Genomic DNA, 24,383 nt, shown 5'->3' on the forward strand with positions numbered 1-24,383 from the left:
AACATATATGTATATATATATGTATATATGTATGTATATATGTATATGTATGTCTAAGTATGTATATATGTGGTGGGGGAGGTTGAATATAAAATGGGATATCATTTCGTGAGATGAATAACATACACACTGAACTATCTTAAGGTTATCTTATGGGAACAATTTAAAGTATGAGCCAAGTGCAGCTGAAGTGTTCAAAATAGGAAAGTTATCTTGTTGGTGTGGAGGACATGCAAGATCACAATGTTATCTTGAAGGAAAAATTTAAAACAGGCTGCATAAGACAAAGTTTAAAGCAGGAAAGTTATCTTATGAGAAGAACAAATGACTAAAAAATAGCAAGAGCAGAAGGTTATCTTGAGAGAATAATTTAAAATAAGGTGGTGTGGGGTTGGCAAAACAAGAATAAAATTATCAACCATCATACAAACAATAACTCTGAGCACTTTCAATTCTGGTTGAATTCGCCCTTGGCCTACCACTAGGTCTCCTACCAGTTGGCTCAGCTTAAAGACTTAAAGAACAGAATATGTTTTTGTTTCTTACCTGTAACATTTAATCACAGGTGACATTTACTTGCATATATACATACATACTCCTAAGCTGATTTGAAATTAACCATTTGTTGAAAAATAATGTTTTAATTTCCAATGATTACAACTCTTTACACTTTTACTTGTTTCAGTCATTTGACTGCGGCCATGCTGGAGCACCACCTTTAGTCAAGCAAATCAACCCCAGGACTTATTCTTTGTAAGCCTAAGTACTTATTCTATTGATCTGTTTTGCTGAACCACTAAGTTACGGGGGACGTAAACACACCAGCATCAGTTGTCAAGCAATGTTGCGGGGGGACAAACACAGACACACACACATATATATATACATATACAATATATACGACGGGCTTCTTTCAGTTTCCATTTATCAAATCCACTAACAAGGCTTTGGGCCACCTGAGGCTATAGTAGAAGACACTTGCCCAAGGTGCCACACAGTGGGACTGAACCCGGAACCAAGCTAATTACCACACAGCCACTCCTGTGCAACAAAATTTTAATATTGCAGGGCTTTAGTCAGTAAGTGTTATTTCCTATCATAGGAAATCATAGGAAATGACTATTATTCCCTTCAGACTTTACTTTTGTGGCATGGACATCAATGTCTTGAAACTAACCTACATTCCATTATATTTTTGATAGATTCAAAACTGAGCTGATAAAGCAGAAATTTCATTTCGTAAATATTCTGTTCATAGGCGCAGGAGTGGCTGTGTGGTAAGTAGCTTGCTTACCAACCACATGGTTCCGGGTTCAGTCCCACTGCGTGACATCTTGGGCAAGTGTCTTCTGCTATAGCCCCGGGCCGACCAATGCCTTGTGAGTGGATTTGGTAGATGGAAACTGAAAGAAGCCCGTTTTATATATGTATATGTATATATATATATATATATTGCTTCCTGGCTACATGGTTTCGGGTTCAGTCCCACTGCGTGGCACTTTGGGTAGGTGTCTTCCACTATAGCCTCGAGCCGACCGGCGCTTTGTGATTGAATTCGGTAGGTGGAAGTTACTGCCGTGTGTGTATATGTGCGTGTAGGTGCTTGTGCCTCTCCGAAAGAGAGAGAGGGTATGTGTGTGTATATGTTTGTGTGTCTGTGTTTGTCCCCCTAGCATTGCTTGACAACCGATGCTGGTATGTTTATGTCCCCGGCACTTAGCGGTTCGGCAAAAGAGACCGATAGAATAAGTACTGGGCTTACAAAGAATAAGTCCCGGGGTCGATTTGCTCGACTAAAGGCGGTACTCCAGCATGGCCGCAGTCAAATGACAAACAAGTAAAAGAGAGTAAAAGAGAGAATACCACAAATTTGCTTGTTAGTTGCTTGACTTTAACCCCTTAAGCATGTCACTTTGTGACTGATAAAATGTGCATCTGATCATGAGCAGAATTAGTGGAAAAGCATCAAAGTCATGTGTTTGAGAGGGATTCTTTGAGGCTTTAATAAATGTAACAGAAGCAAAGTATGAAGGAAATGTCAGTCGTTTTTTCCTACTTTCTAGGAGTAAGCAAATGAGAAATAACAGTTACTACCCAAGGAGAAAAATTGTGTTACACAATTTTATAGAACACTCCCATAGGCAGTGCTGTCTTAAGGCATGGTCTAAGAACCCAGTTCTGATCTATGCCTGTTGTAGCTTGCCATCATCATCATCGTTTAACGTCCGTCTTCCATGCTAGCATGGGTTGGACGGTTCAACTGGGGTCTGGGAAGCCAGTAGGCTACGCCAGGCCCAGTCTGATCTGGCAGTGTTTCTACAGCTGGATGCCCTTCCTAATGCCAACCACTCTGTGAGTGTAGTGGGTGCTTTTTACGTGCCACCTGCACAGGTGCCAGACAAGGCTGGCAACGGCCACAATCGGATGGTGCTTTTTACGTGCCACCGGCACAGGGCCCAGTGCATTGATTTACCTGGGGACTTATAATGATGTAACGACAGCCCCTCCCATAGGATAACTACCAGTCACAAATTTCCCAAAGTCTTGCTCAGAAAAGTTTCATGCTCCATTCCATCTGTTGTTGTTTAGCCAAACCTCAACACTGATTTCCCAGGGTAATGATCAAAAGTATTCCTGTGGCAATTTTACTGGTTTAACTGCCGAGATAGATAGGAGCAAAATGTCAACAAGTTCTAGGGTACAGAGACTAAGGTAATATCAGTAAGAAAAAAATGAAAGGACAAGGTTTGAGAGCAAGGAATAGCATAAATTTGACAGTGTTCTTAAATGAAAACAAAGAAATACTCACCGAGTTGGTGGTGGACCAGTTGACTTGGGTTTAGTATCTACAAAATTAATAGAAAATAAAAATGGAAAATAAGATTACTAAGATTAATAATAATATACATAATAACTAAATGTCAAGGTGTTAAGTTACTGACTATGTATGTGATTATAAGTTCAAATCTTACTACATCCATTGTATTGTGCCTCTGAACAAAGCAGGCAAATTCTGATGCATGTTTTGCTCAAGACTGAAGAAAAAGGTTAAAAGAGAGAAAAAAAAAACAAGGAAATAAGTTAACTCTGAAGTTCTGGGTACTAGAACAACTTAACTGTTTTTTCCAGCAAAAAGAATTTGTAATTGTTTGCCTAATTTAAGAATACTATCATTTGAGAAAGGCAGAACATCATTTCAATCCATTTGCCACCGCTCACCATTTTTATCTCTGACAAAATGCAAGGCTTTTGACTAAAGTAGTGGCTGACAGAAACAATACTATTCCAGACAAAATGCTATGCAACATTTAGTTACAACTACCTGTATCCCATGTTCAATCTCACTATGGCTGACTTTACCTTTCTTTTTGTCCATGGGTCAGCTAAATAAGTTCTAGTCAATCAAGTACTGGTGTTAGTTTAATCACTGGTCTCCTCCCCAAAAATGTAGCCTTCTTCAAATTTAGGACATTATTATTAAGATTAAGGAAAGCACAATGGCTAGCAAAATCAGTGGAGTATCAGAGACAGTGCCTTCATATGAATGTAACTTTCTTCTTTTGCAACAGTTCCGGTCAAATACTAGAATCAGTTTAATTGTTAGTTCTCTCCTGCCAATGTAAGATACTAGTTTCAAATGTTGGCACAAGGCCAGCAAGTTCAATTGTATCAACCCCAGTGTTCAACTGGTACTTATTTCATCAACCCTGAAAGGATGAAAGGTAAAGTAGACCTTGGTGGAAATTGAACAGCCAAGGAATAATGTAGTGGATGATAGAAATGGTAAGAGTATTCAGCTATGTCCGATTAGGGTCGTCATAGATCAAATCTCACTAAGGAGTCAACTTCCAGGTTGATAAGTAATATTGTGAGTACAGTGAATCAGATATTGAATTAAATACCTCGTATTTAGGTACAGCATTTAATTGATTGATTTCAAATCCCACTGTCTTTCATCCCTCCTGAGTTGACAAAATCATTTCAGTTAATTATACTTCATATATCTGTGGCTCCATCAAAACAAGCTGTTTACTACATACAACACCTCCACCTGCTTCTGGTACTTTAAGTCAGTCAGTTTTATTCACAGGAGTATATGAGCTTCTTTCTTTATCCATCAGTAAGAATTAGGTGAGTTACCACAACTAGCATTTAAGGCAGATTCTCCCTTCACATCCAACGCATAACAAAGATCTAATGCTTCAAATCCCCTAAGTCATCGACTTTCAGTTACACTGAAGCTGTTCACACACAGACAAACTAGTTTCATACCACAATGCCTCCAAGAGCTTCAGCAATCACGAACATTGCTAGATGTTCAATTCAAATGCCTTTACATTATTTCAATAGCATAAAGCAGTTATGAAGAGAAAGGAAGGGAAAATGAATGAGGAGTAGTTAAATGAAAATAGTCACAAAAGATAACAAATTCATTAAAACTACAAAGAAAAAATAAGGATGAAAAAACACAAGATAAATAATAAACCACTTAAAATAAGAAATTATTAAAAAAACAGTTAAATATTCTAAACGTTATATTAACAAGATAATAAAATATATGGGACCAGTTACCAAAAAAAAATAACATGAACTAATTAAGAGTATTTATTAAAAATGGGTTAAGAAAAAGCTACATAAAGATAAAGTTAAGGAATTTATAAGAAAAATTTCTTAAGTGTGTGTAAGAAGAAAATGAAAATAAATTTGTATGTGGTATATTACTCACCTGGTTTGTCTGCTTTCTTGCGAATAACAAAGAACCAAATTAAAAGAACAACAAGTACGATAAGGGCTATAACACCAAGAACAATACCAGCAATTGTACCACCATCCAATCCACCTGTTACCAAGAAAAAAAAAAGCAATAATAATAATAATGACTTCTGATTTTGGCACAAGGTCAGCAATTTTGAGGGGAAGTGGTTGGTCAATACTATCAATTCCAGGTGACTGGTATTTTATTTCATCAAACCGAATAGATGAAAGACAAAGTTGACCATGGTGGAATTTGAACTCAGAATTGGAAAGAAATATGCCAAGACATTTTCTGACATTTAACAATTCTGACAGCTCACTAATAATAATAATAATAATCCTTTCTACAACAAGCACAATATCTGAGATTTTGTGAGAGAGGTGTAATCAATTACGTTGATTCCAGTGCTCAACAGGTACTTCATCAATCCCAGAAGGATAAAAAGGTAAAGCTGACCCAGGCAGAATTTGAACTCAAAATATAAAGCAGGAATAAATGCTGCTAAGCATTTTGTCCAATGTATTAATGATTTTGCTAGCTCACTGCCTTGATGATGATGATGATAATAATAATAATAATACAGTTCTGTTAAATAATGTAAATGATATAATAATTTTAATAATAATCCTTTCTACTATAGGTAGAAGGCCTGGAATTTTTTTTTGGGTGGTGGTGATAGTTGATTACATCAACCCCAGTATGCAACTGGTACTTAATTTATCAACCCTGAAAGGATGAAAGGCAAAGTTGACCTCGGAGGAATTTGAACTCAGAACATAAAAATGGACAAAATACCGCTGAGTTAATTTTGCCCAGCGTAGTAATGGTTCTTCCAAGCCCAGCTTCACCCAGGATTAAGTTGGGATTATTAAGCTAATCAAGTTCTTTATTTCAAACCAAACTAAGTAACATCGACGTCAAATCTGAGCAAAATCCGTTGAAATTAGTAAACTTTTGGCTGAAAATGAGTTGCAGATAACTTGATTGGGAAATCCCATAAGGAATTGGTTTATCGATTTTTTTTTTTTTTTTCGCTTTTGCTATCAGTTTGACTTTTCAGCCCAAATAGGACTTAACCGAACACAACATTGCTGATTCAAAAACATCGATATTTATACTTTAAAGTTGGTTTTCACACCTAACCCAATTTAGAACGTAGCGACAGATGAAATACTGTTAAGCATTTCACACAGCATGCTAACAATTATGCCAGCTCACCACCTTAACAGTAATAATGATGATAATGACAATAATGATGATGATGCTTTCAAATTTTGGCACAAAGCCAGCAATTTTGTGGAGGGGGTAAGATGATTACATCAACCCCAGTGCTCAACTCATAATAATAATAATAATAAAAATAATAATACATAGGCAAAATATTAAAATTTTGAAGGAGGTACATAAGCAATTTAATCAACCCAGTATACTTTAGAGGTACTCTTTTTACAGATCTGGAAAGATGTGAGACAAGGTAAGCCTCAGTGCCATTGAACTTGGAATGAAGAGAGATTTGGAACAAAGCATTCTGTTCAACCTTCCACCACCAATACTCTTTTACTTGTTTCAGTCATTTGACTGCAGCCATGCTGGAGCACCGCCTTTAGTCGAGCAAATCGACCCCGGGACTTATTCTTTGTAAGCCCAGTACTTACTCTATCGGTCTCTTTTGCCGAACCGCTAAGTGATGGGGGCGTAAACACACCAGCATCGGTTGTCAAGCAATGCTAGGGGGACAAACATACACATATATACATATATATATATATATATATATATATATATATATATATACATATATACGATGGGCTTCTTTCAGTTTCCGTCTACCAAATCCACTCACAAGGCATTGGTCGGCCCGGGGCTATAGCAGAAGACACTTGCCCAAGGTGCCACGCGGTGGGACTGAACCCGGAACCATGTGGTTGGTTAGCAAGCTACTTACCACACAGCCACTAACAAACGTTTAAAAAAAATTTTTTTTTTTTTTGGTCTTTGATCAGTAAATGTTATTTCCTATTTGATTCTATCTAGAAACCAAAGTAAATAATTATTATTCTCTTCTCTGCTTCTGTGATTTGGACATCAATGTTTTGAATCTGACCTATTTTTCATTACATTACATCACAGATTCAACATTGAGGTGATGAAGCAGAAATATTGTTATAGCAAATATTCTGTTCAATACCACACATTTGCTTGTTAGTTGCTTGATTGCTTGAACATGTCCCATAGTGGCTGACAATATACTCTCTTTTACTTGTTTCAGTCATTTGACTGTGGCCATCCTGGAGCACCGCCTTTTGTAGACCAAATCGACCCCAGGACTTATCCTTTGTAAGCCTAGTACTTATTCTATCGGTCTCTTTTGCCGAACTGCTAAGTTACGGGGATGTAAACACACCAGCATTGGTTGTCAAGCGATGAGGGGCAGAGGGCAAACACAGACACAAAAACATATACACACACATACATACATATATATATTGCTCTCTTACTCAATAATAATGGTTTAAAAATATGCCACAAAACTAGCAATTTCGGAGTAAGGTAGTGAGTCAATCACACTGACCCCAGTACTCAACTGTCGCTTATTTTATCAACCCCGAAAGGATGACAGGTAAAGTTGACTGACAGAATTTGAACTCAGTATGTAAAGAAGGACAAAATAATAAGCATTTTGCCTTGTTTTCTAACATTTCAGCCAGCTTGACATAATAATAATAATAGTAATAATAATAATAATCCTTTCTACTATAAGTACAAGGTCTGAAATTTGTGAGGAGGGAGTTGATTACAGTGACCTCAGTGCTCAGCTGGTACTTAATTTATCGACCCTGAAAAGATGAAAGGTTATGTTGGCCTTGGCAGAATTTGAACCCAAATATCAAAGAACATAACTAAATACCATAAAACATTTTGCCCAGTGCCCTGCTATTCACTGTCAGGTGAATCAATCCTAATAACACTTATTTTATTGATATCTGGAGGATGATGATGGGGAGGATTATAAAACAACAAAGTAATTCAGATGTGGAATTTGAACACAGATGGTATATGTACTTTAAAACATTTGGGTTGATATGTTTACCAATTATGCTAATCAAAAATAGTTATTTTAAAATTAATGAGAATATTCTGAAATGAAATAAAGATAAGAAATTTATTTACCTGCAGTACCAACAACAGGTGCCTCTGTCACTGGAATGCGACCTACATTAAAAAAAAACACATGCAGAAATCATGCAAGAACCATGCATTATATTTATAGAGGGATCTGACATGCAATAATTTAAGGAGGTGAAGCACAGACTTTGAAATTTTTCTAATTTTTAATAAATTTTAAAATTCCCAAATGCATCAAAATTTTATATTTATGTTTCCTATTTTTGATAGCCACCACAAGAGCCCAGTTTTTGTTGTTGGGTGAGAGTTTGTGTGCCTCAGTGACCCTGAGAAGAATTATACCTACTTCTTTACTACCCACAAGGGGCTAAGGGCTAAACATAGAGGGGACAAACAAGGACAGACAAAGGGATTAAGTCGATTATATCGACCCCAGTGAGTAACTGGTACTTATTTAATCGACCCCGAAAGGATGAAAGGCAAAGTCGACCTCGGCGGAATTTGAACTCAGAACGTAGCGGCAGACGAAATATGGCTACGCATTTCGCCCGGCATGCTAACGTTTCTGCCAGCTCGCCACCTTACTTGTGTGCCTCAGTGACCCTGAGAAGAGCTATACCAGCAAAGCACAACCTGCTGGTAGGGCCTCCCACGCCAGACAGGTCAAAGGATAGAGGCCAGACTAATATGGACCAACTCTTCCCAGAGGAAAAAACATGTTTGATGTAGGGCCAATGCCTCGACCTAGAAAGAAAGCAATGTTACTGTAGCATTAAAGACAATTCAAAATCAATAAGACCTGGGGGAGAGGAAGACAGGCCAAAGTCAAGAATAGTGAAAAAAATCAGCAATGGTTCGTTCATGTTCTATAGGGAGCAAAGGACCTAAAATAACTTATATTCATTCAAGTGTGTGTGTGTGCACGCACGTGTGTTTGCTTGCACTGGAAGTAGAGCAAAATATGTTCAATTCAAAGTTAGATTTCAAATATAATTTAAAAACAAAAAACAAATTGTTTTCTAAAATATTCATTCAAGATTCAAATCGTAGCCATTAAAGAAAAATTTTAACTCACCCCCACCCCTTCAGTTATAAACAATTTTAACAAATTTAACAATTTCAAATTGTAAGCCTGATAAAATTAATGTTGTATATGAGCTGCACAAAGTTTAAAGGGGCATCATATAAGCAAAAGGTTAGCCCAAAAGTCTGGGCTTTTTGTTGACACTAAATTTTAAGTAATCTAATAACTAGATAACCTTGTCCCATGAAATACTTGACACTTCAACATTGTTCAACACGAACTTGCAACAAGAAGTTATATTTTGTGTGCTTGGTATCAACCTAAGAATGGAGAACCAAGATGACTATTATGAACAGTTTGTCTTTTTATTTTAGAAAAGGCAAGAAAGCAGTGGGAACATGCAGGATGATATACTCTTTTACTTCTTTCAGTCATTTGACTGCGGCCATGCTGGAGCACTGCCTTTAATTGAGCAACTCGACCCTGGGACTTATTCTTTTGTAAGCCCAGTACTTATTCTATCGGTCTCTTTTGCCGAACCACTAAGTAATGGGGACATAAACACACCAGCATCGGTTGTCAAGCAATGCTAGGGGGACAAACAGAGACACACAAACACACACACGCATACATATATATTCATATATACGACGGGATTCTTTCAGTTTCCGTCTACCAATCCACTCACAAGGCTTTGGTCGGCCCGAGGCTATAGTAGAAGATACTTGCCCAAGGTGCCACGTAGTGGTACTGAACCCGGAACCATGTGGTTGGTAGACAAGCTACTTACCACCCAGCAACTCCTGCACTTATAATCTCCATATATATGTGCTATATATGGAGATTATGTGTGCATGTGCCACAAGTGGTTTTCAAGATTCTGATCGCAAAATTTTTCAGTTTTCAATCTGGCCAGCCAACTAAATTTAACAGCAACACCAAAAGGCGCAGGAGTGGCTGTGTGGTAAGTAGCTTGCTAACCAACCACATGGTTCCGGGTTCAGTCCCACTGCCATCTGGCCATCCTGGAGCACTGCCTTGACCAATGTAAGTCAAAAAATTGATCCCTGTACTTATGTCTTAAGTCTGGTACTTATGCTATCAGTCTCTGTGCCAAAATGCTAAGTTATGGGGATGTAAACATACTAATACTAGTCATCAAAGTGAGTGGTAGGAACAGACACACATATACATGATAGGTTTCCATCTCCCAAATTCCTTCAGAATGCATTGATTAGCCTGGTGCTATAGTAGAAAACACCTGCCTAGAAATCACATGACTGCCAGTCGGTGCGGCGCTGGCAACGGCCACGTTCGGATGGTTCTCTTACGTACCACCAGCACTGGTATCACAGCTGCAATTTCCATTGATGTTGATCGATTTCGATTTTCACTTGCCTCAACAGGTCTTCACAAGAAGAGTTTTGTGTCCCAAGAAGGAAAGGTATGCATAGGTAGACTGGCTACATCCCATGTAGAGGCCACGGGTTATGGTCTCACTTGTCCTGCTGGGTCTTCTCAAGCATAGCATACTTCCAAAGGTCTTGGTCTCTAGTCATTTCCTCAGTGAGACCTAAAGTTCGAAGGTCACGCTTCACCACCTCGTCCCAGGTTTTCCTGGGTCTGCCTCTTCCACGGGTTCCCGCAACCGTCCCTCACATGTGCATACATATGATGGTAGTGGAGGCATCTATGTCTAAGGTCTGGAAGTAGAAGGTGAGTTGTTCATGTATTCTGTTGAATACATTCATTGTCATCGATATGTATATCACTTCCTCTATTTGTGTTAATTCTTTAAGAGCATCAATAGGATTTTATTTCATTATTGTTTGTCAAGCAGTCATTTTTCCCAGTCAGGTTGATGAAGTACCAAAGTTGGTTTCTATTCTTTATACTCACCCCAGTGCTTTTTTATTCTTTCTGCTATGCTACGGTCCATTTCCACTATGTAAGCTATGGTGGTGTTTTTGCATGTACCTTCCATGCATTTCTTATATAAACATTTCTGAGCTTACAATTTATCCTACAATTCATTTCACATATTATGTACAGTAGTCCTTTTGGAAGATTATGTCTTACTTATCTGTAATCAAATGGATCTGCTACAATTTTCAGATACTTTAAGTTTCGTTTTGTTTTATGATTTCTAGAATTTATATACTTGTTTACTATTAGGAGTAGCATCAATCAACATTAATCCTTCGAATTTGTCATATGAGGTGGTATCAAAAAAGTTCCCAGATGAGTTATATTTAATAAAAAATAACTTATTTACCTTAGTTTTAATATGATCTCCTTTGAAGTAGTCATTTTGCACAGCAATATGCTGGTTCCAGCATTCTTGCCACCTTTGGAATCTGGCTTGGAAATCATTTTCCATAAAAGAATCGAAGACCTTATGCAATTGGCTCTTGATCTCAACAACGGTGTTAAAATAGTTACTTTTGAGCAGCATTTTCATCTTGGGGAGGAGATGGAAGTCCACAGGTGCTAAATCTGGTGAACAAGATCCGGTGGATAGGATTGGTGCAGAAGCAAAATCATATTGTTTTTGGTGAGAAACTCATCAGTTAAGAGAACTCAGTGACAGGGTGCACTGTCATCATGAAGAACCTAATTCTTTGCGCTCCACAGATCCAGTTGCTTTTGCTGAATGCCCTCTCTCAAATACTTCAAAATGTTGCAGTAGAACTCTCAATTGACAGTCTGAGCATGGGGGAATGAATTCTCAATGCACAATACCTGCAGATGTTAAAAAAAACAACAAAACAACGAGCATGCTCTTGATCGAGTTGTAGCTCTGTCGTGCCTTCTTCTGTCGCAGTGATGAAGGGCAGTTCCACTGTGACAACTGCTCTTTCATCTCAGGCTTGTACTCGTAGACCCAACTCTTGTCACCGGTGATAATCCTCGACATGAAGGATGAGTCGTCAGCTGCATGCTGATGGAGATCTCAAAAGACTGATGCGATGTTCTTTCTGATCAGTGGTCAGCAGGTGGGGGACAAACTTGGCAGAGACATGCTGCATGTTCATTTCAGACATTAGGATAGCCTACAGAATCCACATGAGAGACCAACAACATCAGGAATGTCACTGATTGTCCTCCTGTGATCCTCATATACAAGCTGATGAATTTTCTCAACATTTCTGGGGATGATGCTTGTGGCAGGTTTTCCAGATTGCTCGTCGTCTTCCCAGGACATTCTTTTGCTTCTAAAGCAACTGTGCCACTCAAAACATTGTGTATGACCCATTGTCTCATTGTTGTAAGCTTGCCAAAGCATGCTCAATGTAGCAGACTTCTGAAGTTTAATGCAAAATTTCACATTGGCTCTTTGTTTCAACTTGCTGTCCATGACAAAATCACAGACTTCAGCATACACATGATCACAAAAACAGAAATTTCACAACTTGCAAAGTAAACAGCACACTGCTAGCTCTCACTGCACACACAACTCTGTGCTGTCATCTGTTGGTGAACTCCAGAACTAGTCCAGAAACTTTTTGATACCACCTTGTAGAAGGAGTTGTTTACCTAACCTACTTTCTTATTCTTTTTAATCTAGTCTATGACCTGCTACAGATCTTCAATAACCAGGCAGTAGCTCAAAACACTTTGCAAGAATTCATCAATTGCAAAACTTCAAAATTCTATATTACTGGAATATATAGATAGGTTTTTTGTTAGCAAAAATGTGCAAATTATAACAGTTATTATTTCAATCAAATTAGTTCAAAGCTTAGATACACTGCTTTGAATATGATGGTTTAACCCTTTAGCATTAAAACCAGCCATATCCGGCCAAAAATATTCTACCTGTTTTATGTTCAAACTGGCCAGAACTGGTCTCTCACACCAACCCTACAATATCGTTTTAAAAATTAACTGCTACCTCATCAAAATCTCATAGCTACAAGGTAATGCATGATTAATTCAAAACAATGTAGATGAAGAAGCATTAATTTTGGCAGAATAATGCGAACACTAAAGGGTTAAAGACAATTATTTTTACCCCACACTAATAAAAGGTTGGTTTCTTATTTATTCCTAATTTAGTTTACATTCTCCTTACATTTGCTATAGTTATCCTTGATTCTTTCTGCAAATTCACTTTATGATTTTCAATTTTGGAGTTGAACCCTTAACTAATTTTCCTAGTTAGTGCAATTTGAATCCTCACAAAAGCAACACTACTTTAAGGTTTGCTATGCTTTGATAAATGGCCTTGAATATTATTTGTGATGCTGGTTATTTTTGCTGTTTAGCACCAGTTCTGCCATCAAAGATAGTCCATCCATAATCATCTTGTCTTTAATTCATGTAAAATAGGATCATATTATACAAATGCTCATTGCTTTCTAGATATTGTGGTATAATTTGAGGGAAATTGAGTAGCCCTTTCTAGTACATAAAGTAACCACATACAGGACACTCTGGGTGATGGTGGCTGTAGTAAAAATGGTGATGAGGATGATGATGCCAATTGTTTTATAGCTCTATGCTGTTAACTGATTGAGCAGACTTATGACCAAAGGTGTTCTAGCAATGACATCTCAATAACCTTTTCAGATATAGTGTGGGGAAGATGACATTGTGCAACATATGTTTCCTTTAAGACTAAAAAAGGCATGACCTGAGTGAGATCTGACTGCTGTTTAAGTAGGCTGAGTGACCACACAAATGTTTCCTTGATAGTGGAGGTGATAATGAGGGTGTCGAGGGAGTAAAAATGATGATGGTGATTAAACATGAATATAAATTTATGTGTACAAATATACCTGTCCATGGAAGTACAGGTATATGCATATGCTTATTCAAGTATGTGCATAAACAGGTATTCATGTGCACAGACACATACATACATACATACAGAAGCAGATGTTCACACTTGCAAAAAATGACTGCACATACATTTGTAAAAACAAACACACAAACATGCATAAACACATGCAAAAGTATAAAAGTACAAAAAATATGGAATCGAACTCGTGTATGCACACATGCATAGTGACAATGTAGGAGCTGCCTGCATCTATAAAAAAGAAAATTAGAGTAAACAATGTAAAAGAAAGAAAATTTGTTTGCTTTTACCTGGGATGGAGAATGTATGGGAACGGCTTTCTGAAAATATTGTACAGGTGATGGTTGTATTGCTGCTGTCTCTAATTGTCACATTGTACCTATAATCAGATTTTACTGTAGTATAACAATTGCTACTTTTTGGCACTTGTACTCTTCTGTCTTCTGATTCTACCCCATCTATATTGTTACCACGATTTACAGTCCATCTGAAGACGACAGAACTCTCAGATGATGCAACATCTGCATCACATGTGAAGGTAGATATCTGGTTCTCCTCAGGCGGTGGGAAGGGTTCTCGCAAACTCCTTATAGAAGATTTCACTGTAAAGAAATGTAAGAAATTATATACCATCATCATCATTTTACATATGCTCATCAATCTGGCATGGGTTGGATACTAACATATGTAAATCATAAGACAATAATCCTCACAATATAATATGTATTTCCTTACTACCCACAAGGGGCTAAACACAGAGGGGACAAACAAGGACAGACAAACAGATTAAGTCGATTACATTGACCCCAGTGAACTGGTACTTAATTTATCGACCCCGAAAGGATGAAAGGCAAAGTCGACCTCGGCGGAATTTGGACTCAGAACGTAGCGGCAGACAAAATACCGCTAAGCATTTCGCCCGGCATGCTAACGTTTCTGCCAGCTCGCCGCCTTATAATATAATATGGTTACACCGACACAATGTTCATACAATATAAAGCTAAAATGTTTGACATCACTCAAACTATCTGAAACGCTGTTATACAATGTGAGCAGCTGCTTCCTAGCTTTCAAATAACTTTATAGCTCCAACCAGGGTGGAACAGAGCTTAAGACTATATAAACACAAGAACGACACATACTCACCTAGTCATTTATGTATGATTGTGTACACCAACACACACACATAGGCATGTGCATGTATGTACATGTGTACTCATATAACACACATGTAAATAGAACATGTACATACATCATCATCATCATCATCGTTTAACGTCCGCTTTCCATGCTAGCATGGGTTGGACGGTTCAACTGGGGTCTGGGAAGCCAGAAGGCTGCACCAGGCCCAGTCTGATCTGGCAATGTTTCTACGGCTGGATGCCCTTCCTAATGCCAACCACTCTATGAGTGTAGTGGGTGCTTTTTACGTGCCACCGGCACAGCTGCCAGATGCGGCTAGCAAACGGCCATGGTCAGATGGTGCTTTTTACATGCCACCGGCACGGGGGCCAGGCGAGGCTGGCAACGGCCATGATCAGACGGTGCTTTTTACGTGCCACCAGCACAGCTATACACATGTACAATATCTTCAAATAGTATATTAGTGGAAAATCAGTCAAATGTCACCCATTCTTCACTAATTTACGACCATAGGGCAACTTCAATTCAACAACACAAACTAAGAAATTACTTTGTCAACTTTATTGTTGTTTACAGTGATTAGTTGTTTCTCATCCATGGTAGCTATTTTCAGTAAGGTAAGCGAGTTATTCACAAGTTGCATTTCTGGGGCTGCCTGACAGGTGACGGTCGTTTAGAAAAAGCGTGGGCTAAAACTACGTGTCTTCACTAGTCAGTTAAGGTGAGACAGTGTCATGTGACAACTTGCTGGGGCTGCCTGCTGGAGCCTATGCGACAGGTATTTAAAGGGAAAAATTTGACAAGAGAGTAAGTCACTGGCTGACACTCGCTGACAATACATCGAAGAGGCCAGGGAACAGAAGAAAGAAGACATGCACCCAACACCAGAGCTGAAGACACCTCCAAAAGGGGGGGGGGGGCGCCACATCAAAACGGTAGAGGAGTAGGGGCCGAAACCGGATGTGGTTCCTCCTGATGATGTCTTGAGCTAACTGGATCCTATAAAGGAGCTGTTGTGGTAGCAGACCACGAAACACAGTTGTAATTCCTTGGCTACAGATCTTTTATCTTTTGCTTGTTTCTTCAGAGTGCAGCCATGCTGAGGCAGTACCTTGAAGAAATCTCAGTACTTATTTCTTTTTCTTAAAGCCCGGTACTTATTCTACTGGTCTCACTTGCCAAACCCCTAAACCACAGGAAAGTAAACACACCAACAACAGTTGTCAAGCAATGGTAGAGGGACAAACAGACACACATGCAGACATATATTTACATATACATTGAACTTCTTTCAGTGTCCCTCTACCAAACCCACTCACAAGCCTTTGGTTGGCCTGAAGCTATACCTCAAGACATTTGCCCCAGGTGCAACACAGTGAGACTGAACCTAGAAGCATAAGGTTGAGAAGCAAACTTCTTACCACACAGCCACATCTAAAGTTTTGATGACACATATTGATTTAACTCTCCATGGTGTTACTTGTGCTATACATAAAGATATAAAGAAAACTATTTAAGTACCTACAATTGTCAGGTTTCTGAACTTTAAACAGTGAGTCATGTAGCTCTATAATGCTGATAATGAAAATTTGGTCAATAACTTATGCAGGCTTCAGGTAACTGATAATGGACAGTGATTCCAATAGAATCTCCAAACTAGAAACAAATGTCACTAATGCGATGAAATAAACCCATCAATTAAAGTTAACTTAGTGCTAGATGGTGCAGCAAGCAAGCATTATTTTAAAATGTCTATTTCATTATTAGGTAATGTCAATAGATATTTCCTAGACCTTCAGGTAGGTCTTACCACGTTGAAGGGTAAGAGACAGATAAAACCTTAACAATAATAAATCAAAACGTCAGCAGCAGGGCATGCATTTAGTTATCAGCAGGACCTAACAGATCAGATTCCTGGCTTTGAACTAGCAGGATGTTATGCAGAGGATCTTGAATACAAGACAATGATTGAGACCATAATATTTCTAGTTAGATGGAAACTGCAGGACCACATGGAGCAGTACCCTGTGACTCTTATAGTATGTGCAACCCAAAACCCCATATGGAGTGACCTATGGGACAACCTAGATAAGATACATGATGAAATTAATGCCTCAGAAGACACCAAAGTGAAACCAATGCTTGAACTAGAAATGACCAAATGACCAATAAAGGAAATATCAAGCATGCATCAGTCTCTGAATTGGAAATCAAGCAAGGCTTTGATGACAATAAAATTTTTCAGACTGGTTTGTCTCATACTTTTATGCAGCAACCAAAAGACATGGTGGGGTGGGGTGTAAAATTGAACCTAGGGCATTATTGGTGATTAATAATGCTCCACACCACTACAAGTATTGTGACATCTTTCAGAACTACATTTCTGTCAAAGCAACTTATCTACTATGATACACTGACCTCTCTACATTCCATCTTCCAAAATTCACTTGACTGTGATGAAATATACTCTTCTGTTCTGACCTCATCTACAGAATTTATAATTTTTCTGTCCAAATGATTTTGAGGACTGGAAAAAATGATAATCAGATGGGGCAATGTCTGGCAAATATGGTGGGTGGGGCATTGTTTCCCATTCAAACTGCTCCAACCTTTGGAATGTCTGATTTACTGTATGTGGCCGAGCATTATCCTGATGGAAGAATACCTCTTGTCTTATTTACATTTGACGGATATTTGTCCACATTTTGTTTGTTGTTAACACAAAGCTTCGGCTGATATACTCTCCAGCCTTCATCAGGTGTCTTGGGGAAATTTCGAACCTGGGTTCTCATTCCTAAGGTATTTTTCGATATTATTATTATTATTATATTATTATTATTATTCAGGTCACTGCCTTGAATCAAACTCAGAATCTTGGGGTTAGTAGCCTGCACTCTTAACCACTAAGCCATATGCCCACGGGAAATTATGGAGTGAATTTTAGGGCTTATAAATCTAATATTTTCCTATCCTTTCTTAATACCAGTTCTCATATGTTATTAATATTAGCACTCGGTCTGCTTAGGAGGTTGTTGTGTCTAGCATATGTGCTGCTTCTTTTAGTTTTTGTATTTTCTAGTGGTGCTCTCCATCTATTATTTTAACTTCATCCCACAGGGGGAGGTGGTCTCCATTTATCCATACATGATCAGCTATACCCGATTTATCAATATCTCCTCATGTCACAGCTTTGCGATGTTCCTCTCTCTTTATTTTGAGAGGACGGCATGTTTCACCTTTGTATAACCTACCACAGTTGCATGGGATGGAGTACATGCAGTTTTTGGTCATATTCTCTTGTATTGGTGGTTTTACTCGAAGGAGATATTTGCAAAGTGTTGTATTACTACTCTTGAATACTGTCCTGATGTCATATCGGCTGCACATCTCTTGTATATTTTTAGAGAGGCCTTTCACATAGGGTAGACTGAAGACAGTTTATTGGTTCCATTGCATTGTTGCCTTTATTGAACTCCTAAAGCAAAATATGCCGAATATTTTGAAGAAATAACTTAAAATCGAACTGCACTCTTCAAAACTTGCACTAAGAATAAGGGTAAGGTAAAATTACTACCTGCTTTTACAGCAAGTTGATGCAGGTAGTTTATTCCGTCCCCCTCTGACTTTTAGTTCATGCATTTGAAAAAACAGCATTACTTATGGGATGACCCAATATATAGTTCATAAATGAGAATCAAATATTCTCCCTATAAATTTCACTTAGTAGTGCCCAAGGTTTAAACTTGAGTAGGTAGAGGAATAAATGAAAGGATAAGCAAGTTAGGCAGGTTGATATGCAAAGTATATTGAATACATGAAATACAAAAAATGTATATGTTTACATACAAAAAGGCCCGGCTTACACAGAATGGAAATGATATCAAGAATTAAAAGGGTTGAAGAAAGATATTACAAATTCTACAGCTGTTTCTGGGGGCTCAGTAGTCAAAAAAATGTTTGTAAATTGATTCCATCATTGATGAAATGAGCCTCTGTCTTCAGAGAGGAGATCTTGATAGATTCCATCTTTGAACTTCATTCTGTCAACACCGCAAATCTAAGATCTTTTCCTTGAAGACAGAGGCTCATCTCATCTGACGATGAAATTGATTTACAAGCTTCATCTGGAACAACCGGGCCCCCAGAAACAGCTATTGGACTTTATAATATTTTTCCTCAACACCTTTAATTCTTGGTATCATTTGTATTCTATGTAAGTTGGTTGTTTTTGTATATAAACATATACATTTTTTTTATATTTCATGAATTTAATATACTTTGTGTATAAAGCTGCCTAACTTGCTTATCCTTACATTTACTTATATATATACACACATACATACATACACAAGGGGGTTCTCAAAAGAAAACAGAATTTTGCAAATATTGTTTTATTCAGTAACATGTTTACGCTTTTATCGCTTTCAAAGAATTCTCCATTTGAAGCAATGTATTGGTCCAGACACATTTTCCACTGTTCAAAGCAGTCCTGGAACTCTTGCAAAGTGATGCTTTTTAACATCTCCATTTTTTTTTTTATCTCTTCCACATCTACAAATACCATAACACCAAATTTCGTCACCAGTGATGATCTTTGGAAAAGGGTCTGGATCAACTTCCAGCTGTTCTTTCGGTTCACAACACACATTCAGTCATGACTCCTTTTGATGTGGGTCACATTAATTTAAAGATTGTATATAAACAGGGCTTGGACAAAATAATAGAAACACCTAACATCATAGCATCATAATTTTGAAATATCTATAAAACTGTCAAAAGCTTGTTCATTTTTATATTTTTTTGATTTATAATTAGTACTGCTTAATATGGTTTGCTAAAATTGCTGTTTCTTTTCAGATATCATCAAAAAAATGTAATTAAAATTCATTAAAATGACAGATCTATCAAACTTACACTGAGGTCAAACTGTTGGTGCTCATATGGCAGGTGCAAGCACAATGAAAACAGCCAAAATGTTTGGTGTATCAAGAAGTATTGTCTCGAAAGTAATGACCGCCTTTGAGAATGAGAGAAAAACCTCCTCGTAGAAACAAATATTGCAAAGCATTTAGAGTGGAGTAAAAACCTACAGAATTGGTCCCTAGAGCAGTGGAAGAGTGTTCTTTTCTTGGACGAGTCATCCTTTACCTTATTTCCAACCACTGGCTGAGTATATGTGCGGAGAAAGCCAAAAGAAGCATTTGTCCCAGACTGCCTTCTTCCAACTGTTAAACATGGAAGAGGATCTGTGATGATCTGGGGGACTATATCTTGGAAAACCTGCCAGCCCAATGGTTTCCCTGCATGACAGAATTAATAGTCAAGACTATTTAAGCATTTTATCTGATCAAATTCATCTTATGGATACGGGATTGTTCCCAGAAGGAAACACAATCTCTCAGGATGATAATGCACCAATTCACACAGCTAAAGTTGTTACTGAAAGGCACAAGGAACATTCTAGTGAAGCTGAACATCTTATCTAGCCACCACAGTCCCCAGAGAGCTGTTGCAAAATGTTTGCCTCCTTGGCATAGTCAGAATTATCAAGCAAGTACTAGATTATGGAAAAGAACAAATAGAGAACTGTATGTTATAGGTAGCAAGCCTACTACTCTTGCAAGATTCCAGGAGTTACAACAAAACCCAAGTTAAAAAATTAGTAATATTAATAATTCTTTCTACTATAAGCACAAGACTTGAAATTTTTAAGTGAAGGGGCCAGCTCATAACAGCAACTCCAGTGTGAAACTGGTTCTTATTTTATCGACCTCAAAAGGATGGAAAGCAAAGATGACCCCAGTGGAACTTGAGCTTAGCATGTAAAAAGCCAGAAGAAATATTAAGCACTTTGTCCGGTACGGTAACAATTCTGTCAGCTCACTGCCTTAACCCTTTTGTTACCAACCCGGCTGAAACCAGCTCTGGCCCTGTAGTACAAATGTCTTGTTTTCAAAAGTTCTGAATTAAAATCTTCCACCAAACCTTAGTCACAGTTTATGTTCTTAACACTAACTTAATGATAACTAAGTTATTTTACTAAATTATTTGTTATATTTAAAATAATTGAAAGAAACACAAAGCATCTCAAAATAAATACAGTAACAAAAGGATTAATAATAATCCTTTCAAATTTTGGTACAAATCCAGCAATTTTGAGGAAAGGGGAAAAATCAATTGTATCAACTCCAGTGCTTGACTGGTATTTATTTTAATGAGAGGTAATATTTATTCCCACTTAAATGTGAATGTTCTGTTAGAACAGACATTACTGTGGTAGATGCCATAAGAGAAACACTCATATAGGCTTTTGGGGCAAAATGCACGCTGTTTACAATGCTTGCGAGGAGATAAATCTCTACCAACACCAGCACCGAGACAACCAGATCATATGATTTCAACGTTCTTTGGTCTCATCGGTTCATCAAAGATAGATGCTCGACCACTAGAGATAGCAGTGGCTCATTTCCCTGCAAGTAACATATAGAAAATCATTACCTGAACAGTCAATGATATCACAATTAGCCAGTGAACATATTAAAAAAATTTATGTGATCGTTACCAGTGTCGCCTTACTGGCATTCGAACCCCGTGCTGGTAGGGTGTTAAGAGCACCATCCGAGCGTGATTGTTGCCAGAGCGGCTACCTGGCCTCCGTGCCGATGGCATGTAAGAGGCACCATTCGAGCGTGATCGTTACCAGTATCGCCTTACTGGCACCTGTGCCAGTGGCATGTGTAAAAGATTCGAGTGAGGTTGTTGCCAGCACTGCCTAACTGGCACGTAAAAGCACCCACTTCACTCTCGGAGTGGTTGTCATTAGGAAGGGCACCCAGCTGTAGAAACTCTGCCTGATCAAGATTGAAGCCTGGTGCGGCCATCTGGTTCGCCAGCTCTCAGTCAAATCGTCTAACCCATGCTAGCATGGAAAGCGGACGATGATGATGATGATATATTAGCGACAGAAGTAGTATTGATACTGAGAGGTCTCGAAAAGACCAAAGTCAAAGTTAATCTTAATGAGATTTAGGTTTAACATATACAGAGTCAGAAGAAATGGTACTAAGCACTGTCAGACACACTAATGATTCTGCCAGCCTGCAACCTTAATAACAATAGTAATAATGATAATTCTTTTTTAATTTTGGCAAAGGCCGGCATATTGTGAGAGGACAAAAGCAAATTGATTATATACACCAAGTGCTTGAGTGATACTTTAAGTTAGTAACCCTGAAAGGAGGAAAAACAATGGTGACTGATTTCAGTAGGATTTGAGCATCGCAAAGAAGTGATGTTAAACAATATGCTTGGCATACTAATAATTTTTGCAGCTCACTGCCTTAAGTCAGAGGACATTCATTTTGCAAGAGATTAAACTATATAAACAACAGAAATAAATAGTGAAAATTGGAAAGAAAAGAGAATCTAACCTTTTAGAGATTTTGAAGAAGATATGGCAGTGTTTGTTTCACATTTGTACCAAGCTACATCATTACAATTGAGGCCATTTTTCCAGCACTTAACCACATTATTGTCACTTGGTAAATTACAGTCAAAACCCATCTCCTTTTTTATGATTACATAGCCTTGTGCCTTTTTTTGGTACTGTATCTCCACAACTATAGTGCTGTTTCGCATGAGCATGAATGTAAGCAAATTATCAGTTGTTAAACTACATGTGATATTCATTCTACCTCCAATTTTAAAACCATCTTTGGGTTCCAGGCTTGTAATTTCAGCGGCTATATATAAGAAAGAAAAAATAGATTATCAGACAAAAACATTATTTTTATGACAATAATAAGATAATTACAGTTACAAAACAATTATGACAAAGTTAAAACAGTAAGAAGAAAGGAAGAAATTAGAATCAACAACAGAGAAGATAAACTAAGAAGGCAATAGGAGAACGCAGACCCCCACCAAGCAACTCATTTTAAGATAGATACACGAGTAAAATTACTAATAGAGAAACGAAAATAAACTTTGGAAACAGCAATGAACGTGTTTTCAAGGGAGATAATCAAACACCGTAACATTGGAATACTTCATGTAAAGTAAATATAACAAATGAAAAATCCTTCAAGAATCAATAAAAATTCCAAGATCACTACCAAAATTACATCATCTGTTCCTTGTGTTATTATCAACTTTCCCTGCAAGTTTCATCAACTACGGTTCACAACATTTTGAGTTATTTTGCACACAGACAGACAAACCAACGCTGATGAAAACATAACCTCCTTCCTTGGCGGAGGTAACAAAAAAAAAAAAGAGATAAAAAGAAGAAAGACATTATATATATATATATATATATATATATATATACACACACACACACACATATACACTAGCAGAAATAACCGTCATTGACTGGGTTCAGAAAGAGCCTTCAAAAATTATACCCTGATTTATGAAAGTTACTGCTTCGATATTGAATGTTTTGGAGTGGAATATCCGCAAGCTCTTATTGCCAGGCTTCGGCCCCAAAAGTTATAATATAGTCTAATGTACTATTGAACTCAATACTCATTTATCCTTAAAAAAATATTCTTCCCAATCATGTAGATGATAAACTCTATGCATTCTTATAACTCAAAAGAAAGGAAAGCCAGTTTTTGTGTAAAAGAGGTTCTTACATTAACGAGATATAATCATGGTTGCATACAAACTTCTTATTCTGTATCTTAATATTCTGATTTATAAATTGAAGCAACCATCACACAGACTGTGGTTTTTGCATATAGAATGGAAGTAAATAAAAGCTTGAGGAAAATTTTAAAGACATACATATTGCAATGTTTACTCAAGAATCACAACAAACACTAACAATTAAATATATATTATCAGAGTAACGTAACATCTTCATTATAACTATTTATGCTGCTTAACAAATCAAGTATGATTTATACTTTATACCAAGGACATGGCTGCATAAAGATATAAATAGGTTTTTAAAATAAAGAAAGTAAAGCAATTGGAAATGAAAAATGATAAATAATTAAAATCTGAAACATGATGATATATGAAGAATTTCAAGAAAAAAAAATTATATAGGTTATAATAGATCTCCAATATGATAATGGAATGATTTACTAATGGGTAATTAGTTACAAAACAATTACTCATAACCTTAAAGATTATGCAAAACAATTCTATTACATGTTAAAAAAAAAAAAAGGCATAGAAGTGGCTTTTCATATTTTCAGGGTTTGATGTTAAGAATCTCATTATAAATATATTGAACAATGTACAATTATTAGTTTGTTAATCACTCAGAAAAAACTTCCTTCTAAACAATATTTTGAGTTTTACCATTAGGGGCAAATGTGAAAAGGGTTTTCTTACTCCCTACTCTAGAAGCACCGACATAACTGTCCAGGTGAAAAACAATCCTCTTCTAAATGCAAACCAGCAACTTGTAGTGTCTGACCTTGTGACTTATTGATAGACATTGCAAAAGGCAAACGTATGGGAAACTGAAGTCGTTTGAACTCAAAGGGCATGTTGGAAGGTATTGAAGAAATTCA

At 37.4% G+C, this 24,383-nt stretch overlaps 1 protein-coding gene across 5 annotated transcripts in view; it reads right to left on the minus strand.

Moving 5' to 3' along the window:
* The window catches only part of LOC115221679, a 125,345-nt gene that overhangs the window by 86,540 nt on the left and 14,422 nt on the right, over positions 1 to 24,383 (minus strand). For 4 of the 5 annotated variants that reach the window (XM_036510881.1, XM_036510880.1, XM_036510879.1 and 1 more), the window contains 5 exons: positions 22,284 to 22,595; positions 14,001 to 14,312; positions 7,928 to 7,969; positions 4,727 to 4,840; positions 2,810 to 2,846 (listed from right to left, as the gene is read on the minus strand). In XM_036510881.1, the coding sequence (XP_036366774.1) occupies positions 2,810 to 2,846; positions 4,727 to 4,840; positions 7,928 to 7,969; positions 14,001 to 14,312; positions 22,284 to 22,595 (817 nt within the window). The remainder of the gene's footprint in view (positions 1 to 2,809; positions 2,847 to 4,726; positions 4,841 to 7,927; positions 7,970 to 14,000; positions 14,313 to 22,283; positions 22,596 to 24,383) is intronic. The other variant, XM_029791883.2, reaches the window with a different exon arrangement.

This window comes from Octopus sinensis, linkage group LG18, assembly GCF_006345805.1.
Source record: "Octopus sinensis linkage group LG18, ASM634580v1, whole genome shotgun sequence".
NCBI classification, from domain to species: Eukaryota; Metazoa; Mollusca; class Cephalopoda; order Octopoda; family Octopodidae; genus Octopus; species Octopus sinensis.